A 22,360-nucleotide genomic window follows, 5' to 3' on the forward strand; every position below is an offset into this window, starting at 1 on the left:
AAATACTATCGCCCTGAAATTATATTTGAAGAAACTAAATAATGAAGAATCTGCATAAATGTATGTTTGTTTATCGTATTGTGATAAAACAACGGTACCTAGAGCCATCGAAATTTGAAAGACGTAATCCTACTGCGAATATCGGTATTTGAAGGCACAAATTTGAAATTTGTAATTTGTTTTATTATTGATTTCATATTTTGTAAAACTTTAACGAATTTTTTATTAACAAACTCAACGATTTAAAATCGAGCAATGGCTCTACGGGGAAAAACTTTTTATCTCCAGCGCGCGGAACTGTGTATCGGAAATTTTCAAGATAGCTCATTTTAAAATTATTTTGCGACATTGCTGTTGAACTGAATTTCATGGTTTAAGTGTAAAGAACATGATGTTTAATAAATAAAGGTAACATACAAAACGTTAAAAAACGCCTTTTTTACATTCTACAGCTTACTTTTGGTCAATTAGACCTAGTATCGCTTTTAAAGAGGTTCTTGTAACCAAGCAACCACTTTCCAAACACTTTATTTTTTCTATTACGCAAATATAAAGCCTATTTTCCTTCTTCTTAATAACTGCATATGAAGATTAAAACATCCTTAACATTTTACACAGTGCGACCTTTAGCTTGTATTCTATCTCTTGAACAAAAGTGAATGTGATCTATTTTACTTAATATTATATACCTGAAAGTACTAAATGTAATACCTTACCTTGACCAACGATTACAAGTGCAAGTTCACGGGCAATCAGAGAACCGAGGGCTCCAAAATTTATGAATCTAAAATAAAAATGAAAATTGGTACCAAGATGCTTTAACATATTAAGGGTACTTGAAATGAAATCATTTCGACGCTAACAAGCATTTTCAGTTGCATTTAAATTTAATCAAATATATGAAATGTACTACATACTTACTTTGTCCTGTCATAGATAAAAAATGGATCTTGAATTATTCCTGCACGTAAAACTGCGAGAAAGAAACGTGCTATTAATTAATAATAATACTAAACACATAAATAAAACCAATTTTTCTTAATTCAAAGTTAATTCAGGTAGGTTAGGTTAATTTATTTGAATACGGCAAAGTATTCAAATAACCTACTGTGCGCCAATGATATTTTCAGTATATAACAAAACAATGCTTTGGAAGCTGGAAAGTTGGGTTTACTAATAGAAAATTGTAATACGTTTCATATATTAAATTCTATATTTCTTTCATATATTAAGTACTATTATGGGCATACTTTGTACAGTTTACAAGCGTAGTTACAGAAGAGAGTCACTTAAGCTGAAGTTAGATTTAAAGTTTTAAAATGAATAATTTAAGTAAAAACAAAATTTAGGGCGGATTAAAGACGAGTATAAATTTTGTGATTAATTGAAAAATAAAAAGTTCAAAGTCAAAATTTTGAAAATTATTTACACAAAATACATTCAAAAGTAATATTGACAAATATGTGTTACTTGTATCTTTAAAGAGTTCGTTTCATCTGCAGATTAGATTTATAAGCGTATTTAGAAACATGCGATACTGGTGTTGGAAATCACGTATTCTCTAATTTGGGAGGAGGGTATAAATATTGGTATTTGTTTATTCTAATACTGTATTGAAAAATTCAATTTTTATTTTGGTAATATAAATTTTTACGAGAATATTTTTTTTTTTAATTTGCTGGTTCAGTCTCTTGCTGTAATAAATATACAAAGTTTTCAACTTTAAAGCAAGAAGGTAACAAGATTATTACAGTTAATTGACAAAGAAAAAAAATTCACCAATTTTGTTCCTCGTATAATCATAGGTGAATTTCCCAGTTGCTGACATCAACCTGGAAAAAGGTACGTGTTAATTTTAATTATGATTTCGTGTTCTTAACATTGGTTTTCTCATACTATAAATTTTACTTTCAAATCATTGTTTTAAAATTTGAGTTTTCAAATGAAAACAAAAGATGAGTAATAGAGAAAATATTACATTGTTTATATTACATTTTTAATTGCTATTAAATTTCTAAAAAGATAATACATATGTGAATGATAATTTATACAAGTAATTTCTATGAGGGCTGTAACAATTTTGTTAGCAAATAATAAGTTACTTGAAAAATGTAAGAAAATCAAATCTCTAAAATATCTATCACATTTTATATCTTGCTTAACAACATGTATATAGTAAAAGATGAGTAAATTAATACTCTTTACATATTGGGAAAAATGAAAAATCAATTTTTAGGTATAAAACAACCTAATGACAGTATTAAAAACATTAAAATACCTAGTCACAAACTATGGACTTTGTTACACTGAAATCTGCTTAACGAAAATTTCATATACATATTTACATTGCAAAAATCCATGATAAAAAAGTGAGGTCTCTTACATTAGACAGATGCTATTGTAGAAAAGCAGATATTTTGGCAATCAGAATAAAAAATTCTTTGACAATAAAACTCCCAGTTTCTTCCTGTTTTCTTTCGATCTTACTTCTTACTTATAAAGCGCCAGTACAGTTTTCGATGTACAAGATGATACAGCACAACTGGCAAGCGAAATTCTGCACGAGGAATCTACAGTTCAGTTCGTTGAAGAAATACCTCAAGCATTAAGCATAAAAATCAGGGATCTATACTTTTTATTATGGAATACATACTAAATTGAAGAATTTCAGTTCAGCCGAAAGTGTGGAAAACCCTCCACTTTATGCTACCGCAACAGATGCAATGCTAGTGATAGCAAATGAATTTATTTTGCATTCTTAGCGTTAGAAATACTACCACATCATTTTGCAAAAGACCTTACTTACAGGAAAAGTAAAGCTACTTGTTGTGTGCAAGGACGTTATTAAATACTTTTACACAATCAATTTTAAATATGACTCAGTCGACTCAGTAAAGGTTTTTTCCCGCTATGAATTGGATTCATTGCCAGTGATGTAAATTTGATCAACTCTAAATATCTTGCAGATTTAAATATGTAATCTTAAACTTCTACGAATTGCTCGAGCATTCGTGTGGATATTAAGACTACTTTAGAAAGAACTTTTTATGAATAAAATAATGCCTTTTACTATCTGTCATCAAGACGTCCTGAGATAGAGAACAATAAAAATTACTTCCATCAAGTTTCCAACTAATGCCACTGATGATCATTATACATTGTAGATACAGCACTTTAAGATTCAAAATGGCGCTGATCACAGCTTTCGTTGTGTTTGTCAAAACTTCGTAAATGCTTTTGGACATCATGATTAGTCTACTAAATAGAGCTCTCCAGTGGTCTGCGTATTTCTTATCCAGACTTTTCAAAACTCGCTGTCAAATTCCTTTCATTTTTTGTCTGCTTATATTGCCGAAAACTGATTTTCAAAGATGAAAATATAATAAAAAAATCTGACGTGGGCGCCACGACTTCCATGTACGTCCTTTTAAATCATACATTTTTGCTGCACTTTATTAAACTTATTTCCTCGAATTTCATCAGAGATATATTTCTTATTCATTGTATTCAGTTCTCATTTCCCGGCAAGGCAAAAATACATAAAAATTCAAAACATATTCATTAAAAATTGTAAATTACATAAAAAACTAGAACACCAAATACAGTTAACAGCAGTTAAAGAAAATCAATTTTTGCAATTAAAATTAGCGTTTCTACACCAACACAAGCTAATCGGCTAACGTACGAGAAGACCAAATTATCTGTGCACACACGTTTACACGTCTGGTCCTACTGGGCACAATGACTGTCATGCACACACTCGGTAAGGGGAAGCTACCGACACAACCCTGCTGGAAGAACAGTTAAGCCAACGACCGCTATCTGAAAAAAAAAGAGAGGAAAAATCTGGCAACAGAAAAGGAGAAGCGTGGTTTATGCGAGAAGGACGGCATGCTCATGTGAGAAAACTTTGGATTGTTTTTCTGTATTCCTTTGGTTTATTTTTTTTTTTTTTTATTAACTGAAAGAGGAAATATATTAGTTGTGCGTTCGATGTAATTGTGAACCAAAAATACTTTGTGAAAAGATAATTTGTATTTCAAAAATGAAAATATAGCTCATGTTATTGTTAAACCTGCGTGAGTGTGCCAGTTTATTTTCCGTGAATAGAGTTGACCAATAACATTCATAAATGGATGAAAATGAACCAACAAAGATGAATTGATCTAGGATCATGACAATGACATTGAAATTGGTACACCAACTGACTTATTCACTATACTATTAAGAGTTTCAAATGTAAACGCTGCCACATTAGGGCTATCGATACTTTTAAATTGCTGATAATTCTAAAACTGTTCCAAGCAGATCAACTAAGGATATCAAATTCTTAACCAGAACACAAGAACACCACAATTCAATCATTAAAAATAGTCGCAATTTACCAACATATAAGAATAAAAACCTGAACTCACCGAGCCGGCCACCAGGATGGGAATATATATATATATATATATATATATATATATATGATATAATAAAATACGATGGCTGCTTTGAAAAATAATAGACGACCACGGAATTAACATTCTAAATTTGGTTTGGTGATCTAGCCTTAAATGTCTCTTCTCCGAGATTCCAGATTTTTCTATGTTACGTAACGTTTTAATGCAGATACCTCTTGTCCAATCAAATTAATTGTAAACCAAAACTCGGAAGTGAAACTTTTCCGATTCCCACCCTTCTTCCTCTAAAGTACTATGACACTCTTCCCTTTTTTGCATAAGCTCTCCTGCTGGCAAGACGTTTTTCATCCATACTGCTGCCACTTACTTGCTTAAGATGACGTCGTACGTCAAAATGAAACTTATTGTATTCAAATATAGTTAGGAAACATCTTGTGTGCAAAAGGTGGCTTGATATACGTAAAAAAAAAATAAAAATTGTGATTCTTCAAGATCCGTTGTGCTAAATACGTCATGCTTTCCCTCTCAGCCAACCTTCAAGCCACTACGGTATCCTCAGCTATCTACACAATACCGCAAGCTGTTAAAGTTACAATGTCTTCATCTACATATTTGGAATCATTACACATTTGGAATCATTACACATACACACACACATATATATATATGGTGCTGCTGATTGAAGCAAAAAAGTGGCGTGCACAACTAGATGTTATAGCAGTCGCGTATATAAAACTTCAACGTTCTACATTTATTCGATTTTGAGTTATGCGAGATACATACATACGCACGTACGTCACGAAAATATCTCTTCTGAATCTATTTTATATCCATTTCATAATCCAGTTTGGATAAAGAACCCTTTATTCTGTCCGTAGCTACAGATGTTCCCACTTCCTCTTTTACAGTTTTATTTTATTAAAAGCATAAAAAAATTAAAATTATATTGTTAATTATAATTAAATTATTACAAACTTCTCTAATTTTTTTGGACTTCGAAGACGCGAGAAGCTGTTGTCAGTTAACCACTTGAAAATCTTCAGGACGTTAAGAAAATGACTGTCTTCCTTCCGAATAATTAACTGAAAAAAAAAATCCGATTATTTAGAATATGGAAGTTTTTTAAATGAATACGTGAAAATATGATACTAAATATAATTTACTTACATTTCGGTGTAAGTCATTGACATAAGAATCGTTCAAAAGTTCTCTCTTATAGGCAATATGAAACTGTACAGCCTGAATCTACAAAATATAAACAAATAAGTATTTTTATTTATTCTGGAAACCTTTCGGTGAGTGTAATAATAAAACTATTGCTTCTATGTGCATCTGAAAGTTATATAAAAGCATTCAAAGCGAAGATTAGAAATATAGGTCACAATTTGCAAGCTGTTTAATATATAAGATATTTCAGTGTTATTGCTGGACAAATAGAGGTCGAAGGTTTATTTCCAAGTTTAAAAACTCAGTCTAAGAAATGAATCAAATAAACCTGACTTTCGAGTAAGTTTTGAGGATGGATTTGAGCTTTCTGGAAATATATTCATTTATATTTTATGAGGAATATCTACGAAGAAAGTGTTAATTTGTGACTTGCTATCCTTTTTGCTTCCTTGCACAAAGCAAAGGAAATATTGTTATCACAAAAAATTCGGGTATAATACTCGTACATCAGCGAGGAAATAACCATTTTGGCCTTTCCCAAATCCAATTGGACATTTTTTTGGCATGACATCTGTACGTACGACAGAATAAAGAACTGTCTCTTTTCAAAATGGATTGTAAAATGGATTCAAAGTGGGTTCAAAAGGGATTTTTTTTGTGACGTCTGTACGGATATACGTACATAGCTATGTATGTATGTGTGCACCTCAGGTTGCATAACTCAAAAACGATTAGCGTAGAGCGTTAAAATTTCGAATATGGAACTGTTATAACATCTAGTTGTTCACCTCCGTTTTTTATTGCAATGGGTAGAACAAACGTATATATACATATATACCTTCCTCCTTATCTGACTTACAGGTTCTTATCCAGCTTTTATATTAGCAATCATTGGTCGTAATCATATACTTTCAATCAGAGAAGTATTTTAAAGGACGAAGATGTTCATGTTTGGGCAATGCCAAATTTTAAAGAAATTTTGGACAAATAACGAAATCTAGCTTTTAATGCGATCTTTTGTTTCCTATATATATATTTGGGAAAGTTTTATACTCGTTATGAAATATATATATATATATATATAATTAGAAGTTTGATTCCCTATGACAAAAATTGATGGGGTTTTTTAATTTCGAAATTTGATGTCATTTTCAATTTGCTTTGAGAGGTCGATTAATTAAGTTAGAATAATTCAAGGAAATAAGTTAAAGTGAAGTGCAGCAAAAAGTGTGTATAATTTAACAGGCCATACAAGGAAGTTATGTAGTGTCCATATCATATATTTCCTTTATACTCTGTTTAGATAACGAAAGCATCCGTAACTATATAAACACTTCTTCAGAAAAAAAATCAGTATGGTTTAGTTATGTGATTAAGGTCTCGAAGGCTATCTGCCTAAGGGTGGGGATGCCTTCTTGGAGGGTTATCTGAGGGAAACTGGCTCGTATACATGTTACACATGGAGAAACCACGAAAACACCCGAATGATTTTCAGAATAGAGCTGATTGGATAAATATATTGTTGAAAATTTGTATGCTTATTTTCTAGTCAAAATTGATATTTTAGAATAATTAGAATTAACTGTAGTTTCAAACATTTCTTTTTTGTTACGATGAGAAGCATTTTGTATGTTAAGCATATGGAACTTATCCCTTTCCATATGAATTTAAACACCTGTGTACGAAATCACTGTCGTGCCTGAATGAAGTATTATTATGCAAGATATAATATCACTTATTAATTTAAGAAAGCAATAGGTATACTAATATCTTTGAATGACAAATTAACAATAGTGAATTGATCAACAGTTAATTTGTTAATGTTGAGTTGATCAAGTTCTCATTGACTTATGGGACTTTAAAATGAGCGCTACGAATCAGTAAAAAAGCTAAATACTTAAAATTAACTTCCTCTCGGTACAAATGAGACACATAGAAAAAACTTAGAAGACATGTGGAACCTTTTAAAAACTGCGTTTAAAAGCAAACGATTTGTAGCAAATACTTCACCTTTATATTTAGAGTTAAATCGAAAGTGTTCTGCAATGAAAAAACTGCATTATTACAGTCTTTATTAGTCTCTGTTAGGTTATGGAATTTTATTGTTTGGAACATTTAAGTAACAGAAGGAAATTAACAAAACCTTTTCTTTTGCTTTTTCTTTAGTTTCTTCGTCCATCCAGGTTGAGTTTGATAGTACATTTATGAATGCTGCACGAATATATTCCGTCATATTTAGTGCCTGAGGGAAGATAAAAGGAAATAAAATAATTTTATACAATGAACCATGTTAATACCCTTATTTGTATGGTTAAAGGTGTTAAATAATAAAGTTTTAAAGCAATCCACTGTGAAACATTATAATTTTTCCAATTTGAATTTGACTATATTTCAAATATCCTTTTTGTAACTACTAAAAAGCAGAATATTGTTTGAAACAAATACTATATTACATATAGATGTGAGCGTTGTAAAATAAAAATCACACTACCTGCCTACTAATACTACTTGTTTCAAATAATATCATGTATATATAAATATATGTGTGGGGCGTGTGCGGAAGATAACAAATACACTACCTCTCTATCTATCTACATATGTGGGTATGTGTGTGTAAGATAAATATATATACATATATATTACTTTAAATTAGCAGTGTCCCCTTAATTTTTCTTTTTAACTTGATTTCTTCCTCTACCTGTTCTAAAAATAGTCATAACTATTTCTAAAGAGCGTATTTCAAAATTAATTCGTTTATGTAATCGCTGTAATACAGGAATAACTCTCACCAATTAGATTAAAGAAAATTTTTATTATAAATACCATTGCTATTAAATGCGCAGTTTTTTTTTTCTCTTTTTCCCTGCTTTGCCTTACTTTTGCTAGCCACGAATGGTTTCCCTGCTTCACTAGGGTCCTTCGTCTAAAAACGATGTAAGCTTTCAAAATTGTGTGGGTGCATAAAGCACCCATAATGATCATATGTGAATCTGTTTTAATTACCAGATAATTATTGTTACTGTGTATGAATCAAAGCCATTTCTGCTAAAATATTTCTTCTCCCTTATTGTGTCACTAATGTATCTTCTAATCCTGAAGATATCTACACACGGCTGTGTCATTCCATGCGCGCAGCTGTTTATCAGCAAGTCATCTCACCGAATCATTATATATATATATATATATATATATATATATATATATATAATTTTAGGTTAACTGTGTCTTAATGCTTAGAATGAGGGAAAAAGACTGTGCATTCAAATTTACTTATTGAAAGTATACAAGATGTATGAACCCTAGCGTATATGTTTAATACGTTAGAATAAAAATAATTTTTAATTAATTAATCGTATTACAAAAGTCTGTTCTTCATTTGCAGATTTTTATAAAGAAGTTATAATAATTCGTCACGCTAAAGTGATAATCATTTTTAGCAACTTTAAGAAGCTTGGAGCATTTGTAAACTACTAAAATATACCTGTCCCAGTATATGGTGAGTAGCGAAGGTGCGTTCTCTGCTATCCAAATCGGAAATACAGAGTTTCATATGAGGTTCATATGAGGTTTATATGAGGTAATCTCGACGCCCAACATTTTAGGGGGCCTCGTCGATCAGAACCATTTGACGCTTAGTAAACGTTAAGCATATTAATAATTGAAAGCAAAATATGCTTTTATGTTGATGCCGTTTGTGAGAGCAACGATGTAAGGCTTATCCTAAGTTTATAACAGTTATTTTTAAGTGAAAGCTCCTTTCCTGTCTCCCCTAATTTCAGCTTACAAATCCTTACTAGAACGAGTTTTTAGAATCGCGTTTAATGCAAATGAGATAATATTTAAGTTCCACTGAATCAGAATTTCTGAATAGGGCGAGTTTGCCTTTTGGCCACGTCTCTCTAAGCTGTTACTACGCTCGGCCGTACCATATGCCTTTGATAGCTTCGCTAGATAGTTCGATATTTAGGGGCCAACTAGTTTAGACGTGTGCTAGTTTCGGCTAAATCTCTTTAGTTAATCATTAGTTAAGTTGTTATTTCTTACACTTTTAAGCCCAAATGGAGGCTTTGCTGTACGCGCTGAGAAAAGGGGCGACTATATATCTTTAGTTTGAGCAACAACGGGTAACTAAACTTTCCTGAGTTTAGTTTCTATTTATGAACTTAAGCGATTATTTGTTTAGCTGTTCATTAGGTTCCTCAACACTTAGTTTATCAGGACTGCTATTTCTTCTTAGCTGTTTTGAAAACATGCAAGTGTCCTGAGTAGGACAGTGAGTTTAACTAAACTATGTTCTTTAAACTGTAGAAGAGATGACAAGAAAGAGGAAGGGTTTAACTATCCTTTACTTTCACCATTCACAGGTGCTCCCGCACTTCGGGATACAAAGACCAGCACTTCTGGTCTGAACTTAATAATAACTACAACTAACTAAATTTAAATGAGAGCTAAACTTGAATACTTTACACAAACTAGTAACACCACGCTTTGGCCTTTTAGATGTTTACGCATGTAGTATGCAAACTGCGGGAAAACTACATTACGTCTTTAATATCAAGAGGACTGAACCTCTGGTCATAAAGGCGGACAGCAACTGACTGAAAGCACGCGTGAAATAAAGTGGCGAAAAGGCTCATTCTCTCTCTCTAACTCTTCTTTGCGAAAAGCCACAACTTATACTTGAATACTTAAGAGTTTGCAAGCACTATTTGCATAAGCAGACTAATGCGTTTATTCTTGCCGGACGTTTAAAATAAGAGAGGACAGTAAAGTTTTAAAATAAAATAAACGTTAGTAAAATTAAGATCCTTATAAGTCGTTAGATAAAAGGGTGGAACACTACAACTTATCTGGCATTCTTGAAAATTCGGCCCTCTAAGGTGATTATCCAGAAGGCGTATGCTTGAAGCCGGGCTTGATGATACGAGTTACCATTGCGTCAAAGATGGCCCTTGGGCGGTAAAGATTTCTTAGGTGAAAAACTTAAAAGACCAGTGGCTTCCGCCATACTTAGCAAGTGGTGAATCGTCATGTATTTGGCTGTTAAAAAATAGCAAAGCTGGATTTTTGTCTGGTGTGCGCTGTTTATGAACACGCTTTCCGTATATGATCTTCTCTGAAGCACAGTAATATGATATTCGCAAGGCTAATTTTCTTCAGCATAACGCAGTTACATTGATTATAAAAATATTGAGGTTATTTGGATCACACAAAAAAGATTTATAATTTTTTACCCTTGAATACGAAAGTGATTTTAATGCAATAAGCATTTGAGTAAATACGAATGAGTTCCACGTCGACTATAACACAGACAGCGGATTCGACAACTATTTAATAATCAACAAATTCAATCTTCATTAATTTTCAATTGCGAGCTTGCATACTAGATGATTCATAAAACTTGAATATTACTCATATTATTTTAAAAACATTTTCAGTTATTTATTTTAAGTCAAATCATATGTATATAGAAAGCATTTGTAAGTCTTAACATATATAGTTTATGAATTCTACATTAATCTGTCAGCAGCAGCAAATTCTAAATGAAATCTTTTGACAATAAGAAACTCACAATGCTTTGAACTTATTTAGCTCACATATGTACATGTGCTGAGAGTGATTATTAGATGATTTGCCCTTTTATTTCTTTTGAAATTATCATGATCGCAGAGGTTTCATTACTTGGTCATTTAATTAATTACGAAATGAGCAAGTAATTAATAAACTAATATATAACATTAAGTTCTTTAAATACCCAATCCACCTATGTTCACACATATGGTTTGTAAACTGCGGATATGCATTAATTTATAAAACAATTTTATTCATTTAATCACTTACGTCTTCCCTACTTTCTTCTGCAAGGTACCTTTGCATGTAATAGGATCTGACGGCCGTTCTCATGCTTTCCTGAAGTAGAGAAATGCAAAATCTCCAACGATAAATTGCAGCTGTGTAACATTCAGTGTATAAAGGGGGTTCCCACCACATTAAGGAATCTGTCCTTTCGTTTAGGTTCCTTGCAGTGCAGGATAATAACGGCAAAGACTGGTCGATAAGTCTCCACATCATGTAATTAGCCAACGTTCTGTAACGAAAAGAAAAATGTCATAGATTATCTCTAAGCCAGCGATTCTCAACCGGTGGTACGCGTACTGTCGCTGGTGCACAAGAGAAAAATAGGTGGTACCCAAAGAAACAAAGAATTTTAACTATTAGATTCAAAATTAAACAACCCAGAATCCTATTTAAGTTTTTTTCTAACACTTGTAAATTTATAAGATCTGAGCTTTGTTCAAGGTTAGTAGCCGCTTATAGACTTTAGCAAAATAATCGGTTTTTATTTTCCCAAATATTCTTTTAGCCATGCACATAACAGAATTTGTCTTAAATGATGTTTTTAAAAGAAATAATAGAAATGGTTGTTGTATTTAATAGAAAATAAAAAAAAAGTTCCTACAAATAGATAATAGTATCTCAAATTCTTTTAAAGTTTAGCGATTTATTAGCATATTTATACTTTATATTTCCACCATTTCCGGGTTCATATTGCTCTATTTTCAATTAGAATAATTTTTTATGTCGATTTGTCTTTAAAAGCAGGCATTTCGTCTTCTTGTTGCTTTGTATTTTTTACTTTTCTACGCGATATGAGAGTATCGTCGTTTTTGAAGAACTCGTAATACATTGTGCGTTTAAATATTTGTGAAATAATAATAAAACAAAAGTAGAGATTCATAACGGAAAACTAGCTGGGATTGACTAAGCAGAAAAGTGATGATTCATAGGTGATGGATACAGAACAATCTACTAGCACTAAAAATATTAAAAAGAAAAGAAAAATTTTTTATAGAAAATATAATAAAAGTTATTTATCATTTGGGTTTACTCAGAGTGGAGATGAAATGTACCATCAACCTCAATGTGTTGTTTGCGGTGAAATATTAACCAGTCAAAGTAAGAAACCACCGTTTCTTAAAAGACGTCTTGAATCTAAGCATGCCAGTTAAAGGATAAATCTGAAGGATATTTTAAGAGGAAATTAATCAATAAATTAATCAATAAACAAGTGAAGAAAGGTTGTTTTTTATTTCAAGGGAAAAAGCTTTAGAAGCTAATAAGCCCAAGAATTATCAAGACTGGATAGGCTCGCACTATTGAAGAAAACCGTATATTACCCTGCAGCTAAGGATATCGTTTAACTTTATTCAGCGAGAAAGCGGTTAATAAACTTAATAATATTCCATTATCAAATTATACAGTAAGTTGATGAATTCATGAAATGGCAAATTCCATGTAAGAGACACTCCCATAAAAGAGATTGAAAAATTAAAACATAGTGCGTATTTTGCATTACAATTGGATGAAACTACTGGCATAACGAGCTTTGCCCAATTATTAGTTTACATATGTTTCGAAGGAGATAAATTAATTGACAAAAGTATTTATTTTGTTTATCACTTCATGATAGAGCAATGGAAATGAAATTAAATTTACTCACTGCTCCATTCATCTTAAAGCTTTAGTAGTCAAACAAATTCCCAGAAAACCTGAAAATCGTTTTGAATTAAGCTGTGAAAACTGTTAACTTTATTAAGAGCTTTAAATTTAAGAATATTTATGATTTAATGCTGTGAAATAAGCAGTGAACATGAAACTCTTTTGTTATATTCTAGAGTAAGGTAGTTTATCCAGAGGCAAAGTTTTAAATCTTCTTTTTGAACTTCGATCAGAAATTCAAGTTTTCTTTTGTGATTCAAAATTTGAATTGCAAAAATGTTTATTTAGTGAATTATGGTTGGCGCGTTTAGCATATTTAGCTGATATTTTTGAAATGTGAAATGAATTAAATTTAAGATTACAAGGAAAATATATTAAATTGCTTTATCCTTAGAGATAACATAAATGCAATGATGATAAAAAATTCTAACTAATAATCAAAGAATTGGATAATAATATTTTAAGCTTTTTACCACGTTTAGAAAGTTTTCTAACCGAAAATAATTTGAAAATAAAAGAAGAATTAGCATCCGACATTAAAATCATCATTGTTTTTCGTTAATAAATAATTTCAACATGTATTTTATCGAGGATTAGGAAAGCAAAAATTTGGTTAGGAATCCATTTTGTTTAAATGTACCTGAAAGTTTACCTCGTGAAGAAAAAGAACAATTGGTAGAAATTTTCTGTGATCGAACTTGAATTGAATACTTAAAAAATAACACACTTGTTAACTTTTGGCTGAATCGAAAAAACGAGTTTAAAGGCATTTCAAAAAAAGCTTTAAATGTTTAGTCCAAAGAGGCAATTTTCCCAGAAGGACCTATTAATTTCCTTTTGGCATTTGGGTCGATTCACCATAAGCGTTGTTTCATTTTTCAGATTGTTGCAACCAAATATCGCCCTGTACTATATTTAAAGAAATTAAATAATGAAGAATCTGCATGAATGTAAGTATATTTCTCGCATTGTGATAAAACAACGGTACTTAGAGCCATCAAAATTTGAATAACGTAATCTTCCGTAGAATAGGGTTACGTGGAAGCCCTAATTTGAGTATGAAATTTGTTTTATTATCGATTTCGTATTTTGTAACACTTCAGCATTTTTCATTAACAAGCTAAACGATTTCAAAGCGAGCAATGGCAACACTGCGAGGAAAAAAAAGCATTTTTATCTCCAGTGCGCGAGACTCTGCATCGGAAATTCTAATGATATATATGCTCATTTAAAAATTATTTTGCGATTTTACTGTTGAACTGAATTTCATGGTTTGAGTACGTAGAACATGATATTTAATAAATAAAGTTAACACACAAAACTTTTAAAAATGCTTTTTTGGACGTAACTTAAAATCTTAAACCTTTCAGATTTTTTTATTTCCTTTTCTCACAACTTATTTGTGCGAGCAAGGAGTTTCTTCTATATTATATTTGAAAAGTACTTAACAAAATTAAAACTGGATCCTAATTTACGGTTAAAACTAAGTGAAATAAGACCATACATAAAAAAATTGACCTTTCTTAAACAGGGCCCAAAGTTCGCACTAAATTTTAGAATGAAAATATTATAACATAAATATTGATAATTAAAATGGTAACTAATTTTAATCTAATATTTTTTACGAGTGCATATATAATACAAATAGCAAATAAGTTGTGCAAATGGCAAAAAATATACATTTTTTAATATTCCTATTCAGAAATTGAAAAATAATCACCGTAAAATATAGCTGTGGTACTAAAGCTTTTCAGTTTTTGTTTATGGTATGCATTAGTCAAAAGGTTGAGAGCCACTGCTCTAAGCATTCTACTTTTGCTATCTATTGCGCTGCTGGACCTACTCTGGTCTCGTTGTGCCACATATAGGCTGTAATTGGAAACAGTCATTGTTAGGTCACCATCATAGTTCATACCGTAGATGTTCGAAACTGCCCCAAACTAAATATATTTCTCCAAATATATTAAGAATGCATTGTACATAATAAATTGTCACTGTTGAGAGACCTTGCCATCTAGACCACAGCTTGATACAGGTTGTGATTTAGTTGATACACTACATCAAGCAATATATAGCAATACCTCGCATAGTCATGCCTCGATCAGCCCGGTTTAAAAATTAAAAAAAAGTAATTAAAAAAGTAAAATATCTGAAAGTTTTCAGATTTTATATTACGCGCAAAAGGGCGGTTTTTTAATGCTTTGCGTGTTACTTTTATTTATTAAATATCGTGTTTTTCGGACTTAAACCATAGAATTCAATTCAATAGCAGTATCGCAAAATATTTAAAAAGAACACATCTTTAGAATGTCCGATACACAGTCCCTCGCGCTGGAGATAAAAAGTGTCGCCTCCCCTCCGTACAATGTTGCCGTTGCTCGCTTTGAAATTGTTCAGCTTGTTAATCAAAAATTCGTTGACGTTTTACAAAATAGGAAATATATAATAAAACGAATTAAAAAATTTGGGCTTCTGGATGCCCATATTCCAATGAAGGACTACGTTATTCAAAATTTGATGTCTCTAGGAACCGTTGTTTTTTTCATAATACGAGAAACATACATGCATTCATGCATATTCTTCGTTATTTAATTTCTTTAAATATAATGTTGGCCTCTATTATTTGGTGGCAACAGTTTGAAAAGTGAAACGCCATTTTATAGTGCACGACGCAAAATGCCAAAATGAAATTAATAGCCCTTCTTCCTCTTTGGGCGAATAAATTTATGTGAATTAAATTTTAAATAAATTCTAAAAAATAGTATATAAAATTTTTTTAATGCATAAATATTCTTTTTTATCCTTCCTACAGTCAATCCTCTTTATATGCAATTTATTTATACGTGATTTTAAAGTTATGCGATGCGATATGTATTTAAAATTTTTCTGAGGCCCATTGCATATGTACATGCATTTCGGCCATTCGTCCTCCAGCTCTGACAGGTTGACTGGAGAAAGTGAGGATAACATGTAATTGAGTGCATCCAATCCAGTACTAATGATCTAAATAATGAAGCGTCTAATAAACGTAAATGAAGAATGAGCTTATGACAAATGGATGGATAACATAAACAATAGCGACTGTATTGAAAGGGCCTGCATTAAATGTACCAGCTGAACAACTATCAAAAATTACGTGAACGTTGAAATCTTGCCAGAGTATACTGCAGAAGTTCATCCCGATATTCAATCATCATCCACCTCGATACCTTTAGCCTTATAATTTGTTGAACGATAAAATGGGCCATTCTAACTTGGAAAGAAATATAAGAGAACAAATAGCCAAAGCAGGAAAATGGGCAGATATCGATTTTGCAATAGTTAGAGCACAAAACATTATAAGGTCTTGTTCTTTCGGTAACTACGAGAAACCTACTTAAGACTTGAGTGACTTGTCACTATGTCATTGAAATTACGACAGACACGTGGGAAGGGAGTAAAAGACCATTTCATTTAACTCAGATAAAAGTTTAACTGAAGGCACTGCTCTCGCTTACAGAAACAGCCAGTATTTACGGCTTAACTTACAATGCAAAGGAACTGAAACTAAACAAAAATAATCGCAGGTAAGCCGAAAGGCTACACAGACAAAATAAGCGCAAGTTAGCTCAAAAATCTAACATCGGCGTGACAAGCCTAATGGTGAGAATAACGTAACGCTGCAGATAACCAACCCTCAAGAGAATAAAGTAGCAAACGTGGCCTTCAGCAGGCGGAACATGCACTAATTCTACCATCTAAAACCTTCCTTTAACTATCATCTCTGTCTACCTCATCTGAATACACGCGAACTAGAAATTAGCATTCTGGCAAGAAAACGAAACGCGAAAAAGACGGCAAAGATAATTAGAATAAACTAACTCGTTAGTAAAGCCAAATGTATATTCTTCAATTTTAATTTCGAAAGATATGAATTTAAAAAAAATTTCTAATAAGAAATTTAGTTTGAAACTAATCATCTTTTTTTCTTTAATACACTTAAGTTCATTTTTAGTCCGGTATCAAACACTCAGGGATATTCTCAGTAGAACTATTATGGTTCTCAGTAAAACCATTTACTCGGATTACGAGAAGTATTACTATACTTTAAGAAAATAATAATTCACAAAGTAGTAGCATAAATAAAATAGATAAAAACTGATATTCTGACAAAATAGCTGCCGAGTGGTTTACACTGAGGTAATATAAACAAGTTAATATTAAGGTTATATCATTGAGATAATATAAAGAAATTAATTTTAAGGTTATATCTACAAGCTATCAGCATAAAATCGTGAGTGCCCCTAGAGGATTTACGAATACGTTTTTCATAAATTAATTAATTTTTTTTTTGTAAGAAACAAATGTTTTTAACAAGTAGCAATAGAATTTTCTCAAAATTACAGAATTAGAATGGCAAATAAATATGTTTTTCCTCAAAATTAGAAAAATGTAAGAATTATTTCTCAAGCAAATATAAGATAAATAGTTCCAGCAAAACGGAAGTGGAAAATGCGTGTTGAACAAAACTGAAAAACAGCGAACATTTTTAATCTGAGAAAGTATTCATATGTTCTTGGCGTATGTGACTTTGTCCTGTATAAAATGAAAAAAAAATTATAATTGTTAAAAAAAATACAAAATCTGAAAGTTTTCAGATTTTATATTACGCCCAAAGGCGCCTTTTTTTCACGGGAGATCCAAAACGGGATTTGAAAAGTGATACAGACATTCAAAGTCATTCAACGCAAAATAAACATCGTAACGTCTTTGCGTTGCTACGCTACCAACATAATACAAGCAAGAAGTGTAAAGAAATTTAGTGCATAAAACATCCCTGCTTGGAAAATTCACGCGTTGTCAATGTTAATGGAACGCTTTAAATCCCCGAGTTTGTTAATCGAAAATTCGTTAAAGTTTTACAAAATATGAAATAGATAATAAAACAAATTCCGAATTCGGGCTTGTAGATGCCTATATTCGAGTGGAGGTCTACGTTATTCAAGATTTGATGTCTTTAAGTAGCATTGTTTTTCCACAATGCGAGAAACTTACACACATTCATGCAGATTCTTCATTGTTTAATTTCTTTAAATATAATGCAGGGTAGCAACAATTTGAAAAGTGATTCAGACTTTTACAGTGAACCACAGGGCTATTAATTTCATTTTGGCATTTCATCGCAAAATGCCAAAATGAAATTAATAGCCCTTCTGGGCTAACGAGTTAAAATAAATTGTAGATAATCGATCATGAAAGCTCCAAGTAACCAGACGTGTAGTTACAAGATGCTATCTGTAGTCGGTGTTAGCATATTTCAAGGATTAAGCGAAATTCACGCACAACATTTATTACGATGAATAAACACAATATAGAACATTACATTATATACAATAAACGGATGGAAGATTAAAAGAATGGCGCTACAAGATTACGCTCCTTACTGACGCTTCAAGATACAGGTCTTCACATGATGAGTTACAAGGCCTAACTAACTCTTTTGGCGCGTCAGCACAACCTATAATATCTCACACTTCATAACTAAAATATTTATTCATTTATTTAGATATGTAAAAGATATAAGTCAGGAAAATATCTTTTTGCAATTTAAAGCAAGTAAAAGAAGTTCAACATAAAAAGGATGAAATGCTGATGAAAAATCATCGCTGATTGTAATTTCTTTGGAACTAGTCCAACACTACCGGAGCGTTATTGTTACGAAAGATGTTTCCATGCATACTCTAAACATAACTTTCCATCCATATCTTTTTCAAGAAGCAGCGGAAGAAATTTCAACGGAACCATATTTCTGAATTATACCTGGATGAGTGTCAAAAACTAATTCATTATAAAATAAAATACTATATAATATAAATATTAACACTTCTACAGCCTACACTTTAATGTTTCGAGGAAATCTAAATGATAACAGAAGCCATCACAAATTGGGTTGTGTCACATTTTTCAACTTTCGTTAATTGATTCCCATGTATTTTTTAGAGCTGACACTGAAAATGACGTTCATTTTTTTCCCATCACGCCAGTATTTTTGAGAAACAGTTATTTTCAAAATAGCGTCGAAAAATTGCGAAAATTGCAAGTCGAAAAAATGTGAAAATTTTCAACTTTAAAATAGACTTAAAACGTTTTTTCCTTACAATTTATCCCCGTTTTAGCTTAATGTATGTAAAATACGAAATTTTATTTCAGATGTCGAAATTTCCATTACCACTCTTGCTCTGCCTCGTGTGTGCGTTTGCTTACTAGAACTTTACTTCCACGAACGCCCTCTGGCGAAAGAGACTAAAAGTAGTCAGTTGAACGGCTGACGCGTCTAACAGATGTATAGCGATAGACGGTCTCCGTATAAATTATGCTTGTAATCATTATAACTTGTAAATATTTTGTAGATATCTTTCATATGAATTAAAATTTCTTAAAAAAGTTTATAGCTGTGTTCCGCAGTGAATCGAAGTTCATCATAGAGACGGATACCGACAAGAAGGAAAGAAGGCAGTTCAGGGCAGCCCTATTTAGAAGGTAAGTGAACTTTCACTTATCTATTTAATGATCAAAAAATTTTAATAGTACAAAGTTGATAAAATTTTTAACATGGCGCCCGAACAGGGACTGCCAGTAACTGCGGTTTTCCTAACTGTTGAAACTGTCTAAATTGATATCAGTTATATAGATAATACATAAGCATAAATAATTAGTGAATTGCTGATAGTTGTTGAATTATTGAATATTGAACAATGACGGAATTCATCGATACATTGAAAAGGAAACGCGCCACATAAGGGCTGCCGTTACAAAATTAATTGGCCGAATCGAAACTGAATTACCAAAAACAGAAGTGAATGCAGAGGAACTAGAAATTTCCTTAGAACTCTTAAATGAAATATCGAACGAGTTAAAACAATAAATGCCGATATAGAAAAATTAATAGATATAAAGGATCTAGACCAGGAATTAAACGGTGTTGACGAATAATCGTGAAAGAATAACTACATTTAAATACAAAGCTAACAAAAAATTGAAAGAAATTAATATAGAACAACAAAAATTTAGTGTGTTAAGAAGCACTGAACAGTTAAGTGAAAGTATTATAGAAAACGTTAAAATCGAGAATCATAATGTGAAGCTTCCTAAACCTACGATTCCGAAGTTTTATGGCGAGAGCTGCGAATGGCTGACATTTTGGAACACTTTTTCATCAGGCATACACCAAAATAAAACGCTTGACGCCATAAGCAAATTTAATTATTTGAAATCCTTTTTGGGAGGTACTGCTTATAACACCATTGACGGTTTCGATTTAACCGAAGAAAATTACGAAACTTCAGTTAAACTCCTCACAGAAAGATTTGGAAATAAAGATGTACTGATAAACGCCCATATAGATAAATTACTGAAAATAATACCTCTAAAAGATTCTAATGACATTCAAAATTTCCGTAAGTTATTCAATTATATACAGAAACATATTCGATGTCTTGAATCATTAAATATGACCTCAGAAACATATGGAGCTTTATTAACATCTATTTTGCTTAAAACATTGCCCGCAGATTTGGTTTTGGAATATAATAAAAAAGTTCGAAAATCAAATTACGATTTGAATCACCTAGTGGAATTTCTTTCTGAACAGTTAGTTGCGCGGGAACGTACATTCCAGACGGTTCAGTCAAAGGCGGCGCCGCAAAAGCATAACAAACTGAGTGAAACCAGACCTATTGCGAAACACACAGCTTCGGAGTTGACGAACGCAAGTTTGCGGGGGGGGGACAAACACCATGTGTTTTCTGCGACTCTTCTGATCACGAGTCTATAACGTATAAACAAGCATCTTTATGGTCTACTGAGAAAAAAAGGGAGAAATTCAAAGCGAAAGGAATCTGTTATCGCTGTTTACACCCACGGCACCTTAGTTTTAATTGCACTTCTAGAATAAGGTGTGAATTATGTAAACAACGACATGCCACTATAATGTGTTTTAAAAACGAAAACGGAGAAATTAAGGAAGAGCAAATTGAAAATAAGGCCTTAACGAATAATTCATCCTATGAAAGCGTAATCTTGCAAACTTTAATTGTCAATGTTTACGGAAATGGTGAAAGCAATTTTATACGAATAATTCTGGATACCGGAAGTAGCAGATCATATATCAGCACATTTCTTGCGGAGAAATTAAAACTAAAATCTTTGGGTCAGGAAAGTGTGACTCATGGGCTTTTTGGAGGGATAGAAAAAAGGAAAATCACAACAAGTATCTGATTAAGTTAAATAATCCAGAAACAGGATTCACATGCGAAATGGTTTTGAGCCAAAAAACCATATGCTCACATATTAAACTGCATAAAGAAACTAAGAGGTGTCAAAATTTTTCCCAGTGATGTAACTAATGAGAATTCTTGTTTATTTGAAAAACACCCTAACGAAATATACATGCTTGTAGGAGCAGATTATGGCGGAAAACTCTTTACAGGGGAAATAAAACACGTAACGGAGAGTTTAGTAGCGATGAATACACACCTTGGTTGGACAATATTAGGGAGAACAAGGGTAAAGGGAAAGAATTTTAATGAAATTCTTTTATCACTACACATTAGTGACAGAAAAATTTGTGACTTGTGGTCTCTTGATTCTATCGGAATAACTGAACCAGATCTTTCGCAAGCAAAACAAGAAATAGAAAAGGCTACAGAAAATTATTTCATCGGTACTTTAGATAGAAATGACGCTGGAAGGTATCAGGTGTCACTTCCGTGGCTTCAAATTCATCCTGAGTTGCCAGATAATAGAATCCTTGCAGAAAAGCGTCTGAAGTCTTGCGTGAAAACCCTTCAGACAAAGAATTCCTTAGAAGCCTACGAAACTGTTTAAAAGGATTGGGTAGAAGAGGGAATAATTGAACCTGTCGATATTTCGGAGGCAGAAAAGATCAAAGGGAATTATCTGCCACATAGAGCAGTGTTTCGGGAAAATTCGACTACCAAAATTCGACCAGTATTCGACGCATCTGCAAAGGAGAAAAATTCGGTGTCTCTGAGCGACTGCCTGGAAAAGGGTCCTAATTATCTTGAATTGATCCCCAAAATTTTGACAAAATTTCGAGAGGGGAAAGTATGGAGTAATTTTGGATATAAAAAGAGCATTTCTTCAGATAGGTGTGAATCCAGCGGATCGAGATTTTCTCCGGTTCCTATGGTGGGAGAAAGGACAGCCTGAAAAACTGACTATATATCGGCACCGAAGGGTTGTATTCGGCGTAAACGCCAGCCCCTTTTTACTCGCTGCCACGATTA

General features: G+C 32.2%; 1 protein-coding gene across 2 annotated transcripts in view; it reads right to left on the minus strand.

Annotated features, from left to right (window-relative positions):
- Positions 1–22,360, minus strand: part of LOC118186901 (neprilysin-2-like) — a 120,505-nt gene that overhangs the window by 24,314 nt on the left and 73,831 nt on the right. For both annotated transcript variants that reach the window (XM_085810343.1, XM_085810342.1), the window contains 7 exons: positions 11,415–11,661; positions 7,717–7,815; positions 5,574–5,651; positions 5,382–5,488; positions 1,780–1,832; positions 922–973; positions 717–784 (listed from right to left, as the gene is read on the minus strand). In XM_085810343.1, the coding sequence (XP_085666469.1) occupies positions 717–784; positions 922–973; positions 1,780–1,832; positions 5,382–5,488; positions 5,574–5,651; positions 7,717–7,815; positions 11,415–11,661 (704 nt within the window). The remainder of the gene's footprint in view (positions 1–716; positions 785–921; positions 974–1,779; positions 1,833–5,381; positions 5,489–5,573; positions 5,652–7,716; positions 7,816–11,414; positions 11,662–22,360) is intronic.

The sequence above is a fragment of the Stegodyphus dumicola genome, chromosome 2, assembly GCF_044657685.1.
Source record: "Stegodyphus dumicola isolate Sdum_Otavi_A_Nest chromosome 2, ASM4465768v1".
Classification (NCBI taxonomy): domain Eukaryota; kingdom Metazoa; phylum Arthropoda; class Arachnida; order Araneae; family Eresidae; genus Stegodyphus; species Stegodyphus dumicola.